At 47.8% G+C, this 14,206-nt stretch overlaps 6 protein-coding genes across 6 annotated transcripts; 4 read left to right on the forward strand and 2 right to left on the reverse strand.

Annotated features, from left to right (window-relative positions):
• Window positions 1–821: 821 nt before the first annotated feature.
• Window positions 822–1,100, forward strand: FIESC28_11166 (uncharacterized protein; the record flags this gene model as incomplete). The annotated part of the gene is made up of 1 exon (XM_031165293.1): window positions 822–1,100. One exon carries the CDS (start codon window positions 822–824, stop codon window positions 1,098–1,100), a length of 279 nt encoding a protein of 92 aa, XP_031010649.1.
• An 823-nt stretch (window positions 1,101–1,923) lies between these two features.
• On the forward strand, window positions 1,924–3,476 carry FIESC28_11167 (uncharacterized protein; the record flags this gene model as incomplete). The annotated part of the gene is made up of 3 exons (XM_031165294.1): window positions 1,924–2,506; window positions 2,556–2,563; window positions 2,907–3,476. 3 exons carry the CDS (start codon window positions 1,924–1,926, stop codon window positions 3,474–3,476), a joined length of 1,161 nt encoding a protein of 386 aa, XP_031010650.1.
• Window positions 3,477–3,815: 339 nt separating this feature from the next.
• FIESC28_11168 (uncharacterized protein) lies at window positions 3,816–4,130 on the reverse strand (the record flags this gene model as incomplete). Its single annotated transcript, XM_031165295.1, has 1 exon — window positions 3,816–4,130. One exon carries the CDS (start codon window positions 4,128–4,130, stop codon window positions 3,816–3,818), a length of 315 nt encoding a protein of 104 aa, XP_031010651.1.
• Window positions 4,131–6,045: 1,915 nt separating this feature from the next.
• Window positions 6,046–9,327, forward strand: FIESC28_11169 (uncharacterized protein; the record flags this gene model as incomplete). The annotated part of the gene is made up of 7 exons (XM_031165296.1): window positions 6,046–6,213; window positions 6,259–6,628; window positions 6,678–7,031; window positions 7,078–7,522; window positions 7,674–7,782; window positions 7,906–8,690; window positions 8,742–9,327. 7 exons carry the CDS (start codon window positions 6,046–6,048, stop codon window positions 9,325–9,327), a joined length of 2,817 nt encoding a protein of 938 aa, XP_031010652.1.
• Window positions 9,328–10,477: 1,150 nt separating this feature from the next.
• Window positions 10,478–11,185, forward strand: FIESC28_11170 (uncharacterized protein; the record flags this gene model as incomplete). Its single annotated transcript, XM_031165297.1, has 1 exon — window positions 10,478–11,185. The coding sequence occupies one exon, from the start codon at window positions 10,478–10,480 to the stop codon at window positions 11,183–11,185; it is 708 nt and encodes a 235-aa protein (XP_031010653.1).
• A 140-nt stretch (window positions 11,186–11,325) lies between these two features.
• FIESC28_11171 (uncharacterized protein) lies at window positions 11,326–13,134 on the reverse strand (the record flags this gene model as incomplete). The annotated part of the gene is made up of 4 exons (XM_031165298.1): window positions 11,326–12,150; window positions 12,199–12,649; window positions 12,697–12,911; window positions 12,961–13,134. The coding sequence occupies 4 exons, from the start codon at window positions 13,132–13,134 to the stop codon at window positions 11,326–11,328; spliced, it is 1,665 nt and encodes a 554-aa protein (XP_031010654.1).
• Window positions 13,135–14,206: the final 1,072 nt, after the last annotated feature.

Here is a 14,206-nt window from a genome sequence, read left to right on the forward strand (position 1 = left end):
TCGTTTCTTGAGACATGCCGACAGCAGGAGGCACCCATTCCAACACATCGCCAGCAGCTTTGATGGCAAGAAAGAATGGTGAAGGTAGCATCCATTATACAATTCTTGAAGGCCTCCTCGGGGTCGGGGAGGCCCTTTAATATTAAGTGATTCAATTGAGGCCTTAAATATGCTCATCTTCTCTCAACTATTGCGCAACGGCGCATTTCAGACGTCTCTGCGCCCCCTCATTATGCGCTTCAAACCAGGCTATCTTGTCTAAGCTTCATGGGCTGCTACACATGATATGCCCAAACGCCCATGACCCAATTGTAAAGTGGAGATCGGCCTCAAAAAACGCCTTGTCTTGGGGGAAAATGCCTCGTGTTGTGATTGTAATTCAGGCTGTGCCTGTTGTGTGGGCAGACAAGGCATTCTTGGCTTCCGAGCCTGATTCATGTGAGTGCATAGATGGTGGCTGCAAGACACGCACGTGATGATGATGAACGCAAGTCTGCAGTCAATTGACTAATAGACAACAAGTATCGACTAGATCCAATACTAAAGGTTCAGCTATTGCTATCTGCGTTTTCATGTACTCTGGATATCAAAGTACGCCCCAACTCTTGTGCTTCAGCATATTCTCTCCTGGGCGAAGGCCATCGTTATCCAAGACCTTCTCGTCACCACCAGCCTTGACCAACACCCTCCGTACTTCATCATGACTGAACCTCCATGAAAGATGCAAAGCCGTCCATCCGTGGAACCCTCTCAGGTTCGGATCCGATTCTACACTTAGCAGTAACTCGACTATGTCAAGATAACCCAACCTAGCTGCCAACATGAGAGGCGTCCACTCGGAGGAGCTCAAGATGCTTGACGAAGACCCGGCATCTATCAAGACCTTGGCACAAATAGCGCAACCTTTTCGTGCTGCCCAGTGGAGTGCCGTCTCTCCTTGGGCATTTCGCAAGTCGACGGGAGCTCCATGGTCGAGCAGTGCTGTGAGCACGGAGTGGGAGCAAGACTGTACCGCTCTATGTGTGAACCGTTTGCTGTCTCCCAAGCTCAACATCTCGCACACGGCAGACTTGATAGTTTCTGACGCGATTGCAGAGTAGAGTCCGTGGCATGTCTTCTGCAGTTGTACCAGGTCATTCGTGCTGACATTCTATCGAGACTTAGTCACTCATCCAGGAACGATCGCCTGTATTGATTTGAACATACCTTGAGGATCAGATGCAGTATCTCGATTGGTATCTGAAGTAGTGTCATCTTCTAATACTATCCTATTCAGGCTTCTAGTCACATTAAATGAAGGCATTGATCATTCTTCAATGGCATTCCCGTCGGAGTTCTGAAGGATCCAATGACGCATATCACGATGTCACGGGAGTAAGACGACAGATCGCAAGCTGACTGGATAGAACCAAATGTGTTCGGAGTTCCGTGTCTGTACGTATAGTAAGCGATCATTCATATATAACAGACCTTCATCTTCCCTCTTCTCATTGTCCTCGATTCCATGTCGCAACAACTGTGATTCAATGCAGTCGATATTGGACTTACTGCTGGCTCAGATTTCAGTTTCCCTTGTCAAGCCACTGTCTTACATTGAACACCTCTTCATTCCGTATTGATAGTGAATGCTGTTCGCTGTGTCATCTTACCTTGCCGTGATTGGTAGCCTGATTGGTAACACCATCTTATATGCGAGTGTTCGAGAGCTTTTTGGGGGCGGTGCTCTACACGATGGCCAATTGAGATTGAGCAGAACTTGCGATGGTGCAAGTGGAAGCGACCGGTGAAATGTGTAAGGCATTTCTTTTACTTGAGCCAAGGTCTTCCACACTCTTTCCCCTCATGTTTTATTCTCGACAAGAGGCTTCAGCCTGCTACCCCCATTAAATCCTTGGACTATCTAGAGACAGTCCACCCTTCACGATGCCAATCTCAACTTCTGTCGACAGCCACGTCGGGCCTCTTCCTTCTCTAGCTTCAAACAGCCAAAGAGCCCTAGAATCCGGCAAAAGCTTACTCTCTGATGAGAACAATGTGGTCCTAACGGTGATTGATGCCCCATTTGATAGCTCAAAGCCCCAAGATTCTATGACTTTTCGGTCCAACGATGATATTGAGGGTCGCTTGAACAACCTCCCTCCTCAACCTCTTGAAACAGCCAGAGTCTTCGAGGTGACTGTTCATAATGATTTTGTCATAACTGGCATTCGGAACAGCAAAGGTCCAGAGAAACCACGTCCAGCCAGACATGCTTTGATGAGCTATTTACAAAGCATGTACATGCGGCCCCTGGAGGAGCGTCACATATCTCGATGGCTCAATGATCCTCTACTTGTCAACGACATCGGGAGCATCTCGTCGCAATGGTGCCAGGATGTTGGCGGGCATGAACAATTGCATCGCGTTGTCAATCGGATGAGCCTCCAGCAGCATCCATTGGACTTTGATGTCCAGCCTCGAGACTCTTACATGACTTGTGCGAAGGATGGCGATAGCAAATTAATCGGTACGCATAACAGTGTGACGTGATGGCGATACTGACAGTCTACCCTTAGTTGTCATTGTACATGACATCTGGGCTCGCCAGGCTTTCAGTACAACAAAGTCAAATAGTAGGAGCAGCATATTTAGGAATCCACGAACATAGCAGCCATGATCGACTAAACAAGGTGTACATCCTAGCAAATGGATCAATTGATAAGTTTGCCCGGCTTCTTGTATTGGACTTCTTTCTTGCATCCATCTATCTACAGCCAGCGGACTTTTTCGAGGCTCTAATCTACCCTGAGATGCCTGAAAAAGCACTACTACTCGGGGTTTGCTTATGACACATCTCGTGATAAAGATGCCCGCAATGCGTACTTAATAAAACAACACTTTTGATCATACGAACTGTCATTCGACAGTTATCTTTCCTGATGAACCTTATCCTTAACAAGGTCCGAACCAAGGCTATCGTGAGTCATCGGAACGACTGCACGATGGATAAAAAAGAAAAAGCACTACTGCAGATTGCAATCCACAGCAATCCACACCTCCAAGTCCCACTCGGTCTGTTCGAGCCGCGCCTGTCTACTCCAAGCAAAGAAGCTTTCAAAGGAATTGAAGATGCTGAAGGAATCTGGAGAAATCTTGCCAATATTAAGGATTCTATCTTTCTTATTCTTAAGTGCCTTGAGTATGATGACAAGACGGAGAGGAAGCGGGCTATTCCGGAATCCCTGCAGCGACGGATACGGGAGATCAAAGAGCTGTGCGATGAGCGCGCCAATAATGCCCAACGAGCCTTGGATGCTCTCAACTGTCAGCTTGATTATTTGACAAAGCGCCATGCTATTCAGGAAGCGAAGTCAATCAAAACTCTGACCTTCTTGGCTTCTGTATACCTACCTTTATCATGGGAAGAAGTGGAAGTTTGGAGGGAAGAAGGGAACGTGGTTCAAGGCACTTCGCTGGTTCCGGTCGTTTTGGATTAGTGCTGGACTTCTCATCGCGTTATTGACAATATTCATTGTCGGCATGCTACAAACCGCTGGGTCCGCGTGGACTACTGCAAGATGGATGTGCGCAACGTATCTCATAGGTGAAGGGGTATTTACCACCCTTCATGTGCTTGTCTATTGGTACTTGCTTGGCGAAACAGGTGGCTAGTATGGGCCCCTGCTAGCCAAAAGTATATCTTGGTCCGAACCATATTGACATTGGGCAAACGGTCTCTTTCCCACTTTAATAGAAGGGGCTAATTCTCAACCAGGTATAACCCATCTCCAACGCGCAGGTCATAGTTATGCAGAAACTGATGAAGCTTTTTGGGTCTACATCTGCTGCCACTGACCAGAACCACTGACCATCTCAGCAGACTGTACACCAGGTGCGTGGAGGTCCCCTTTGGCTGAAGTGCCGTTGTCGAAGTTCAGCTCGAAGGTCATGGGTCCAATTTTCCCGTTGAACGAACGGGTAGACTTCAGATCATCGAGATCATTGTATGTCAGGGTAGCCACTCTTGTGCTGAAAGGTTGTATAGAGGGGGACAGTCGTCCCGTGAAGCTGACCGGTTGGTCGTCAACTACGAACATGAGCGTGAACTCGTTGTGAGTCTTTTGAATGGCGGTTCCTGGTGCCTCCGGCATGGTGATGTGGATAGTGAAGGGAAGATGAGTGCAGTAGGGTGTTGGTATTTGGTTCAATCGAGTTGAATATGAAATTGGGTAGAATTAAAGAAGATATTAAGTGGAAGTGGAAGTTGTTTTTATATCTGGATACTATGTATTAAGACTGAAGCGACTGGTTGAAAATGGGAGAGCAGATGGCTTGCTGTCAGCTAAAACCTTGAGTTTGCATACGTCATATTGATCCAGAGGCTGTTATCATGCCATCAAAGATGTATACGAAGGTTGGTAATTTCCAGTTGTCAACAAATCATTTCTCTTGCAGTAGACACAGCTTGTCCTCTGTTTTGCTGATGGAACTCTATGCTCCATGCGCACGTATAATTAAACCACCGCTGCCTTGATTTAGTATTGCTAGCGTTGTCAGGATCCTCAAATTCTAGTCGGTTTTGGACAATAACGGCATAAGATTGCTTGCTGTCTCTTGATTGACTTTCCTATAGGCCGGTATACTAAGACATGCAGGAGTGATCAACCACCGACTATAGAAAGTCCAGCGCTAGAGGTTGGAACCCAAGAGCTGAAAGTCTCGATTGAGCAGTTGATAAACCAGTAGTGTGATTATCAGACTGATTACCTCAGACCGCCGCCACAAGTAGAAGCTTCAAGCTTTGCTTCGTCTCCAGTGCTTCAATGAATTCTGTTCCTGTTGATTACAAGCCCAGTCGAACGCGAGCGATAGCGACAGGGATGTCTGGCCAATTTGACGCTAGGTGCTTTCCAAGTACCTTGTAAGTTGGGAGAAGTTTCTTGGCTCAATCACGTGGTGATAAAAGACCCTGTGAGCCTTATCAGGCTCAATTCGGCACGCTGATAAGTCTTGCCAATATTATGCAGGGTAAGCTTTTCACAACGTCACTTCAGGCTACCTAATTGAAGTTAAGCTCCTTTAGATGTTCTACATTGAAATCGGATGATCTATTAGAGAAGATATTCTTTATGTGAAAACGCATTCATTGAGTAATTTAATCTGGGTACCTTGATGCAGCAAGACTGTCAACCGTCGTATACCTCCATTAACTCCAAACGGCCTTCGCAGCTTAGAAATGGAGACGAGCGAATTACCGGTTTGAAAGGTAACGTAAAACAGATGGTCAAGAACAACAATCGCTCTGTTGAGCGTACAAGATGGCTCTGAAGTTCAGTTGAATGATATTTTCGCCAAAAGTCGAGAAGTCCATTGACTCAACAGACAGTGGAAGGAGCTATTGCTATGTCATCTTGCCCAAATCACGTCGGCACCCATACTCAGTCTTTCCTTTCATGGCCAATATGCATTTGAATGACGATATTCCAGGCCTCAGTCTCTTTCTCTTACGCAATTCTCCCTGAAGTTCGATGCAAAACAGGCAGCCACATTTGACAGATTCCTCCGGTTGGCTGACCTGAGACACGGGCCGCTGAATATTGCCTTGTGGCTGCCTAATATTGAATATCCATTTCCTTCCTCTTGATTGACAGCAGAGTTGATTGAGATTATTCGTCAAGTTACGAATATGACCTCAAATGTTTCACCAAGTTGTAATCTCCCTTACCCAAATCTCCCTTGCATCTCCCGGACCGTACCGGTAGATCATTCCGTTGTTTGTCTCACATCTCAACTTCGATTCTTGGTTCTACAGCATTCCACCACAAGTGTTGTAGGTGTGTACAAGATGGCGATCTCGCTGGGCACGAAATGAAGGGAGATATCTCGTACGTCACTAGAGTCGGCAGATCTTGTTCGGCATGGAAGGAGAAGGCAGGTGCCAACGTCGATATATAACCTCCAGCCGGACCCCCAGTGCGCCTTCCTGGATGAATGGCTCATCGAAAAGTTAGCAAAACATCGCGAGAACCCACCTATCTTACTCACTACAACAATCACGCATCGACCATGACTGAAGTGCGCGACAACAAGGATCTTCGCAAGGACGAGTTCGATGCGGTCCACGCCTACTTCATCGGGCCCAAGGGCACGAACCTGCCTGACTTCCGCGCCAACATCAACACCATTCTCGATGAACTCCTCGTAGCCCGTCAGAGCTATTATCCTGAAGACCAAGTAAGTCCCTCTCTCCCTTCCCTGACCTTAATCTGACCTTCCCAGGCCTTCATATCCAAGGAATACCGACGCTCTCCGGTCTTCCAGAAAGCGCGCTCCGACCTCCGCCTAGCCACCGAAAAGGTCGCACAGCTTCTAGGCGAGCACTCGGCTCCCTTCTGGTCCCCGCGTTACGAGGCGCACATGTGCACTGACTTGACCATGTCGTCCCTGCTCGGGTACTTTATGACCATGCTGTACAACCCCAACAATGTCGCGCTTGAGGCAAGTCCGATGACGACGCTAGTGGAGCTGAGGGTTGGACAGCAGCTTTGCAAGCTGTTTGGGTACAATACTGATCCGCAGAAGAATCCTCTTTCTTGGGGTCACATCACTTGCGATGGAACTATTGCAAATTTGGAGTCGATTTGGGTCGGTGAGTATTTCCTCCCACAACTGTCAATCCCATGCTGACATTAGTGCAGCCCGAAACCTCAAGTTCTACCCTCTCAGTCTTTGTATGGCAATCCGTAGAGGCAAGCTTCAGTTCATTGGCGACAGATTCTATGCATCTTCATGCTTCCACGCGCCAGCCAAGACCAAGTTTAAAGACCTTCAAGGATGGGATCTTGTCAACCTTCCCTCTGAGGTCATCCTTGACTTGCCCGATCAGCTGAACAAGCAATTTGGTATCACGAGCAAATTTCTCGAGAGTGCCCTGAATGAGTACAATATTCAGACTATAGGACGCGAGCTCCTCGAGAAGGAGTTCAATATTAGCAACCCTATCAAATACTTTGTCAGCAAGACTCGACATTACTCGTGGCCCAAGGGCGTCGGTAAGTGTGGATACCTATACCGTGGCACTATACTGACGAGTGCAAGCAATTGCCGGCCTTGGCTCAGGTAACGTCGTCGGGGTAGACGTAAACAACGCCGCCCAAATCGACATCAAACTCCTTGAAGAACACCTCCACGAATGCGTCACATCAAGAACCCCAGTTTTCGCAGTCGTAGCCATCATTGGTTCTACCGAAGAAGGCGCCGTTGACAGGCTGACCGAGATCCTCCGTCTGCGCAAGATGTTCCAAGAGGAATACGGCTTGTCTTTTCTGGTCCATGCCGACGCTGCTTGGGGTGGTTACTTTGCTACCATGGTCAACCCTGACAGACGTTACAGCGTCGAGGAGCAGTCTGGCGCAAAGCCCGAGCCAGAGTGGTACCTTGATCCCAAGACGGTTGAAGATATCAAGGCTATGGCCGAGGCCGATTCTATCACGGTTGATCCCCACAAAGCGGGTTACATCCCCTACCCCGCTGGAAGCTTGGTGTATCGTGATGGAAGGATGCGACATCTCGTTACTTGGTCTGGGCCCTATCTATCGCAGGGATCAGCCGAGAATATTGGTGTTTATGGCGTCGAGGGCAGGCAAGTACCTTTCCGTTCCCCAAGGACGCATCAATAACTGACTTCCATGCAGTAAGCCCGGTGCATCGGCCATGTCGGCATGGTTCTCTAACCAGACCATCGGTCTCAACCATTGCGGCTATGGCAAACTCCTTGGTGAAGCAACGTTCACCAGCGCAAGAGTACGTTTCCCACCGTATTACCCTTCCAGGACTAATAATTTCCAGCTCTCAGCCCACTATGCGACCATGATAAACGACTCCTTCATGATCGTTCCCTTCAACATGCTCCCTGCCGAAAACTAGGGTAACAAGAAGTTCCTCTCCACATCCGTCAAGAACCAGCGTGAGAAGATCCGTGATCTCATCGTCACCAAGACGGATACCGAGATCTTCGCATCCAAAGAAGCTATGAAGATCATCCGCGATCTGGGTTCTGACACCAACATCAATTGTTTCGCCATCAATTGGAAGGATGAAAATGGTGTTTTGAACACGGATCTTGAAGAAGCGAATTATCTCATGAAGAGGGTCGTGGATAAACTTTCTATCACGTCACCTAACACGGATCCTTCTACAATCCCGATCTATCTTACGTCGACCCAATTCCTCCCTGAAGACTATGGTGCTTGTGCGCATAAGTTCATGGAGAGAATGGGGGTTCATAAATCGGACCAGAGTCTGTTCGTCATTCGAAACGTTGTTATGAGTCCCTTCCCTACTAAGAGGGACTTCATTTCTACTATAATGAAGGACTTGGAGAAAGTCATTCGAGATGAAGTCGATGTTTGCAGAAAGAGGAACAAACCCGGTGAGAAGAACCTCCAGTTCCTTGTGCAGGGCTCGTCCGGCTCACCTGAAGTGTATCTCGTGTTCCAAGCTTCCTTCCACAGCGTGACTCGACGACAGCAGGTCATCATTTCCGCTGAGCTTGACGATACCCTCAAGGAGTTCTTCAAGAAGAGGTTGGAGGAAAGTCGCGATACCATTATTATGGTGGAGTCTGAGAAGAAGCTCTATGTGAAGGACATCATCAATGGTATTCCCGACGGATGCAATATGTCGGTGTTCATGTTCGAAAAGGACTTGGGGTATGTTCGTCTTGTTTGGTCACAGTTTGGATCTCCACTAACAACCAACAGGCTGTACGAGAAGGAGAAGGGCGTGGTCAAACTCAAATCTCTGGTTAAGAGTCGCCCACTAAACTCTATCCATCGCGACATCGACTATCCCGATAAATTCATGCCGTTCTACCTCTACGGTTCAGACCATGAGGCTCACGTAACCCACACTCTTGTCAAGTCTCCCAACATTTCCCTCTCGGCTAGCTCCGTTTCTTTCAATCCAGCTCTCCCTGCTCCCGTCACCTCTCTCCTCCCACAAGGTCTGATTCTTGGTCTTGTCGAAATTCCCGAGGCGTCCGTTCAGCCGTTTTCCGAGCAAAACAGCGATCTCTCCGAGGATTTCTTCTTTGCTCCAGGAAAGAAGTTCAAGGTGGCTATCTACAAGGATCCTAAGGAACCCACTGCCGATGGTCCAGGGCTGTTGGAGAATCTGGGTACAGCGCTGTTTGAAGCCGAGATGACGCTGGGTGAGAATGTCTTTGTTGATGCAGAGGGGCCGAATGAGGACAAATTGAAGGACATCAAGGTCGAGAGTGATGATTGGCAGAGAAAGTTGGATGAGATTGGTGCTGTCTTGGACGGATCGCACGTCAACTGTAACTAGATGTCTGTCCTACATGGGTTGTAAAGCTGTATATGTTTAGAGTTTTGCCAGGTTTAAAATTGTGATAGTTATTAGATTCGGTAATTGAGACTTACTATTTCTCTCACGTCTGTTGTCTACTGGCTAAAAGACAAATAAGTTATTCGCCAGAACTAAGATACTAAAATGAATACCCCAATTGTTGGTTCAAACGCACATCTAACGCCTCGGTGATTTTACATTTTTTGATCGTAACGACCACAACTCTAATGACCTTTTGCAAAAAGAAGGTATAACAGCGGAATCTAACCGCCTAAGATGGACGAACAGGGAATCGAACCCTGGACCACTCCCAGATTATTCAGGTGAATTATGCTAAGGGAGTATTATACCACTAAACCATTCGCCCGATTTGGATATTGATCGTCAATCTTGACTGTCCATAAGAATGGCGCAAAACAGAAACACCGGGTTTGCGAGAACATCGTGGATATCCAGTGGCGTCAATCACAAAGGAGCCTTCAGGAATCGCTGTAGCAATTGTATCATCGTTCAGCGACACGACCTGTTATTTCCCTGTTGAGAATCAAATTCAAATATCTTTCCAGCTGCTCGGTCCCATCAAGTCCGATCTCTTAACCGGCGCCTCCCAAGGGCCTACTACCCAGAACATGGCCTTCATGAATAGCAAGCAAGCGAGTTTCTGCTACAGTACCCACAGTGGGCCTCAGCCTTATGTGGTTCGTGCAGGAGGATCGGTTGGGGTTCTTCAGATGCTCCATGAGACAGCTAAAAAAGTGTCAATCAAGCACTTTATAGCTCACCATCGCTTCAGCGGCGAGTACCGTTCGCCAGAGTCACAACGCAGACACGTTGTTCCAGTAGTACTGGGCTGCTCCCAAGTGCCTGGAGAAGCTCAGAGAAGGGTGGGGACAAAACAGGGAAGTTAAAAGAAACGTACGGCGCCGGCATTGTTCTGGTTTTCGCGACTTCATTTATGGGAAGAAGACAAACAAGGTTACTTGATAAGATAAGAAATATGATCCCAAAACGGCCAGCCACATGGTTCATCCTCCGTCTGACAGCTTATGTCATTGCTTCCATCACCGAGATGAGGGGTTCCCAAACTCTATCAGACTTCGCCTTATATAACTTCATTAGAGCTATGAAAATGAGTAACAAGAAGATACCTAACATCATCACCCGCCCTCTCCCAAACGGCGTAACATACAACCTTTCAACACCGGGCCGAGTACACATCACCCTCCCGACAAACTCAACCTGGACAAGTGGCCTCCACTGGCACGAAACACACACCGAGTATCTCTGCCTCACCAAAGGATCTATTTGGGTTCAACTGAATGACAAACGAGATATCTTGACTGTGAAAGAGGGTGAGAGTGCCGAGGTTGAGGTGCCGCCGTATACATGGCATGAATGGGGACGAGCGAGCTTGGACGGTGACGATGTGGAAGTTGTTGAGCGAACAGATCCAGAGGATGGCGATAAAGCCGTCTTCTTTTGGAATTTGAATGGTGTTATTCTGGATGCACCGAAGATGTTGGCTAATGCATGGCTTGCGAGGTTGCCTTCGAGACTTCAAGGGTTGTTTTTGGATCTATGGATTCCGTTGAATCTGTTTGTCATCTTTCGGTATTTGGATAACGTGCCGGTGTTTCTCAATGTACAAAAGCTCTTATCCGTTTCAAATGAGCGTATGAGGGCTCGGCTGAAAGACATCGACATCACTGTGTCGCACTTTGTTCTGTGGATCGCATCTTGGGTTGGATGGATGATTGGTCTACAGCCTGTTCAGACTCGGTACACGCCTGATAATGAGTACATGGAGTGGTACATGAGACAGAGAAAGTACAAGTAGGCCGAAAAGAGGTCTTTGGTATAATGATATTAAGCTAGCATTTTATTTATATATCTTGGAAAGATTCCCGTACTCTCGATCAATCTTTTCCCCAATAACTAACAGCGCCAAAAAGAAGTTAAACTTTTACCCCACATAAACTAGTTCTCAACGATAGGACCATTGTACTCCTTCCTGGCCCAGACAAAGTAGTAAATAACACTGAAAATGACAAGACCACCCGTGACAACAACGCTGTAGTTCATCATGTCAACAGTAGGATCCACCATGGGAGGCCAGAAGCTGAAGAATCCGACAACAATGAGGTAGCACATGGCAAACACGTTGTTCGCGATACCAAGAGCACCCTTGAGGTGGAAAGGTCCCCAGACAAGTTCGGCGCCGGTAGTGTTGGCGAGGGCGGGCAGGTCGGTGGTACCAGTGGTAGGCAGAGCGAAGCCCTTGGTAGTTCGACGGTATAGAAGCAGTCCAGCGGCGATGAGATAAGACGAGTAAAGACAAGAGATGGACAATGAAGTAACGTTCTGGAACGCAACAGGCGATCCAATGTTGATGAGCGACAACAAGATCGAAATAGCAGCCGTGCAAAGAACAGAGTACACAGGAACGGTAGTCCTCTCGCTGACCTTTGAAAGCGTTCTCCAACCAGGAAGACCACGGTCACGAGCAAAAGACCAGAAGACACGTGATGTCGAGGCCAGCATACCGACAGTCGCGCAACTAGCGAGGATGACGATAATGGCAGACATGACGGTTGCGCCGGCGCGGGAGTTGGTCGCTTGTTCGAAGATGTACATGTGAGGGAAGCCGAGCATGCCTGGGCCTGAGGCGAATGCGTCGTCGACGTTGCCCATACAGAAGACCATGGCGATGACCATGGCGAAACCGCAGGTGCCGTTGATGCAGAGACTGAGGAGGATAGAAGTGGGAACAACGACGGATGGGTTGACCGTCTCCTCGGACATCTGAATATTGTCAGTAATGCCAATCAGCGATATGAGAAGGAGACTTACGTGGAAAGCAGCATCAGTGCCAACGAAAGCAAACGCATTACCCATCATACCAACCATAAACGACACACCATTAGAAGACCAACCACCATTATTGACGAAAGTACCGAAGACATCCGCAGCACTAGCATGAGGTCCAAGCGTGACAAGCGGGATGAGAATAGCAAAGAAACCAAGAATGTGAAGGATCAAAATGAGACCTTCAAACTTGGGCAACACCGAGCTGACGAGTGTGTTGATGAACACAGCAAACAGGAAAATCGCCCAGAAGAGGAGAGTTCCCATCCAAAGCTCCGGTTGGAAAGACTCATTGTTCATCGTCGCCATTCCCAGGATCATGTTGCCTGTGAGTAAAGCGCTGGATGAGACGGAGCCTTGCCAGCCGCCGACGGTGAGCATGCCTGTTAGATGGCTGAGGAACTTAGAGCATGAGCGCGGCGCCATCATAGCGACCCTGCCGACATTATTAGACTGTGATTGTGAGGATAAGGTGAGACGTACCAGTGATATTGACCTCCAGAGGTAGGCGCCATTGACACCAATTCACACATGGTCGCAAAAACAGAGAAGTTACCAATCCAAACAACGATGAAACTGTAGATAATACCAGCTGTGCCACCATTGTTGAGACCTTGGGCGAAGAGAACTAGGATGGCTTCCCAGGTGATGAGGATGGTGCAAGAGAAGCCAAGAATAGAAAGGAATCCAAAGTTGCGCTGCAAACCGTCAGTACCTCACCAGTCAATGGGAAGGGGGGAGACATACTCGAAGAACCTGCTTCTTTCCCATCCGCTCCAATTGATCCTTATCATGATAATTAGTAGTCGAGCTTCGTCCCGAATCTGGTTCCGCGACAGTCGTGACCTTGAGGTCCTTGTCAGCCTTGACACTGGCATTATTGCCCATTTCGAAGCTGGGACTTGAAGTGCGATCGTCCATCTTGTCTGAGAGTAACACTCGGGATTAAAACGGGGCAAAAAGGAAGGAGAGAGAAGGATTTACTGAGGAGGAAAAGAAAAAGAAGGGAGGAAGGAACAAAGTTAAAAGGTACACGGAGTAGGCTATAGGAATAGGAAGAGTAAGACCCCTGGATAGCTTAGGGTGTGGTATGGATCTGTGTGTTTGCACGCCACCAACCGAGGCTGATACAGTACAGATGCGATTACGGTAATAAAGCACTTTTATTCATGTTTTGCTGTAACATCGCTTCTCTTCGGTTAGAGTCCATACATTTGCTGATCCGGCAGAATCCCCCGACACCCCTGTCCATTCTGGCGCAAGGGCCCCCTGCAGGTTAAGTACAGGGATATAACATCCCAACGAACGACCTCAAACTGATTGCCCTTTTTCTTTCTTTTTTTCTTGCCTTGAAACAACCCTCAAAACATCTCGCAAAAGCAATAGGCGTCTTGGAGCAATACACCCGGTAAACTCAATCTCGTAGATCATCGCATCATTTTTCAAGTTCTATTCATAAGCCCAGTCCGGCATTAGACACGCAAACAAGCGGCACAGACGCCACACCACCCTGAAAAAAGTCTCCTACCAACAGCCAAGCCTCCATAACATGGTATCCCTAGGTACAGGGGGGTGTAAGGAAGGGAACGCTCGGGAACAACAGTCCAGAGACGGATGGAGAACTCTCGAGCCACCAGATCTTCAGCAGCATAACAGAATCAGCTATTTCGGCGTACTTGCCTCTTTCCAGCTTTTCGGTAGGTCTCGGACCTGATCAGCATCTTTCTCTTACGTGTATTTTGGTCGACCTTCTCAATTTGTCTTACCGTCAAGTCTGGACCCTTGCATGCATGGCATGTCGTATTTCTCTCTTTTCTCATGTTGGTCAGAGAAAATTCATGCATGTCCAGTCCCTTTTTTTTTCCTTCTTTTTTTCGTCTCCCTTGTCATCATGTACAGTAATTTATTTTAAGCTCTCTTACTCTTCATGGTCTACTTTATAGAAGCAAACATCCTTTTTACAACTCTGTTTTGGTACATGAATAAAGCTACG

This window comes from Fusarium coffeatum (genome assembly GCF_003316985.1).
Source record: "Fusarium coffeatum strain FIESC_28 chromosome Unknown BRIP53273_contig_371, whole genome shotgun sequence".
Classification (NCBI taxonomy): domain Eukaryota; kingdom Fungi; phylum Ascomycota; class Sordariomycetes; order Hypocreales; family Nectriaceae; genus Fusarium; species Fusarium coffeatum.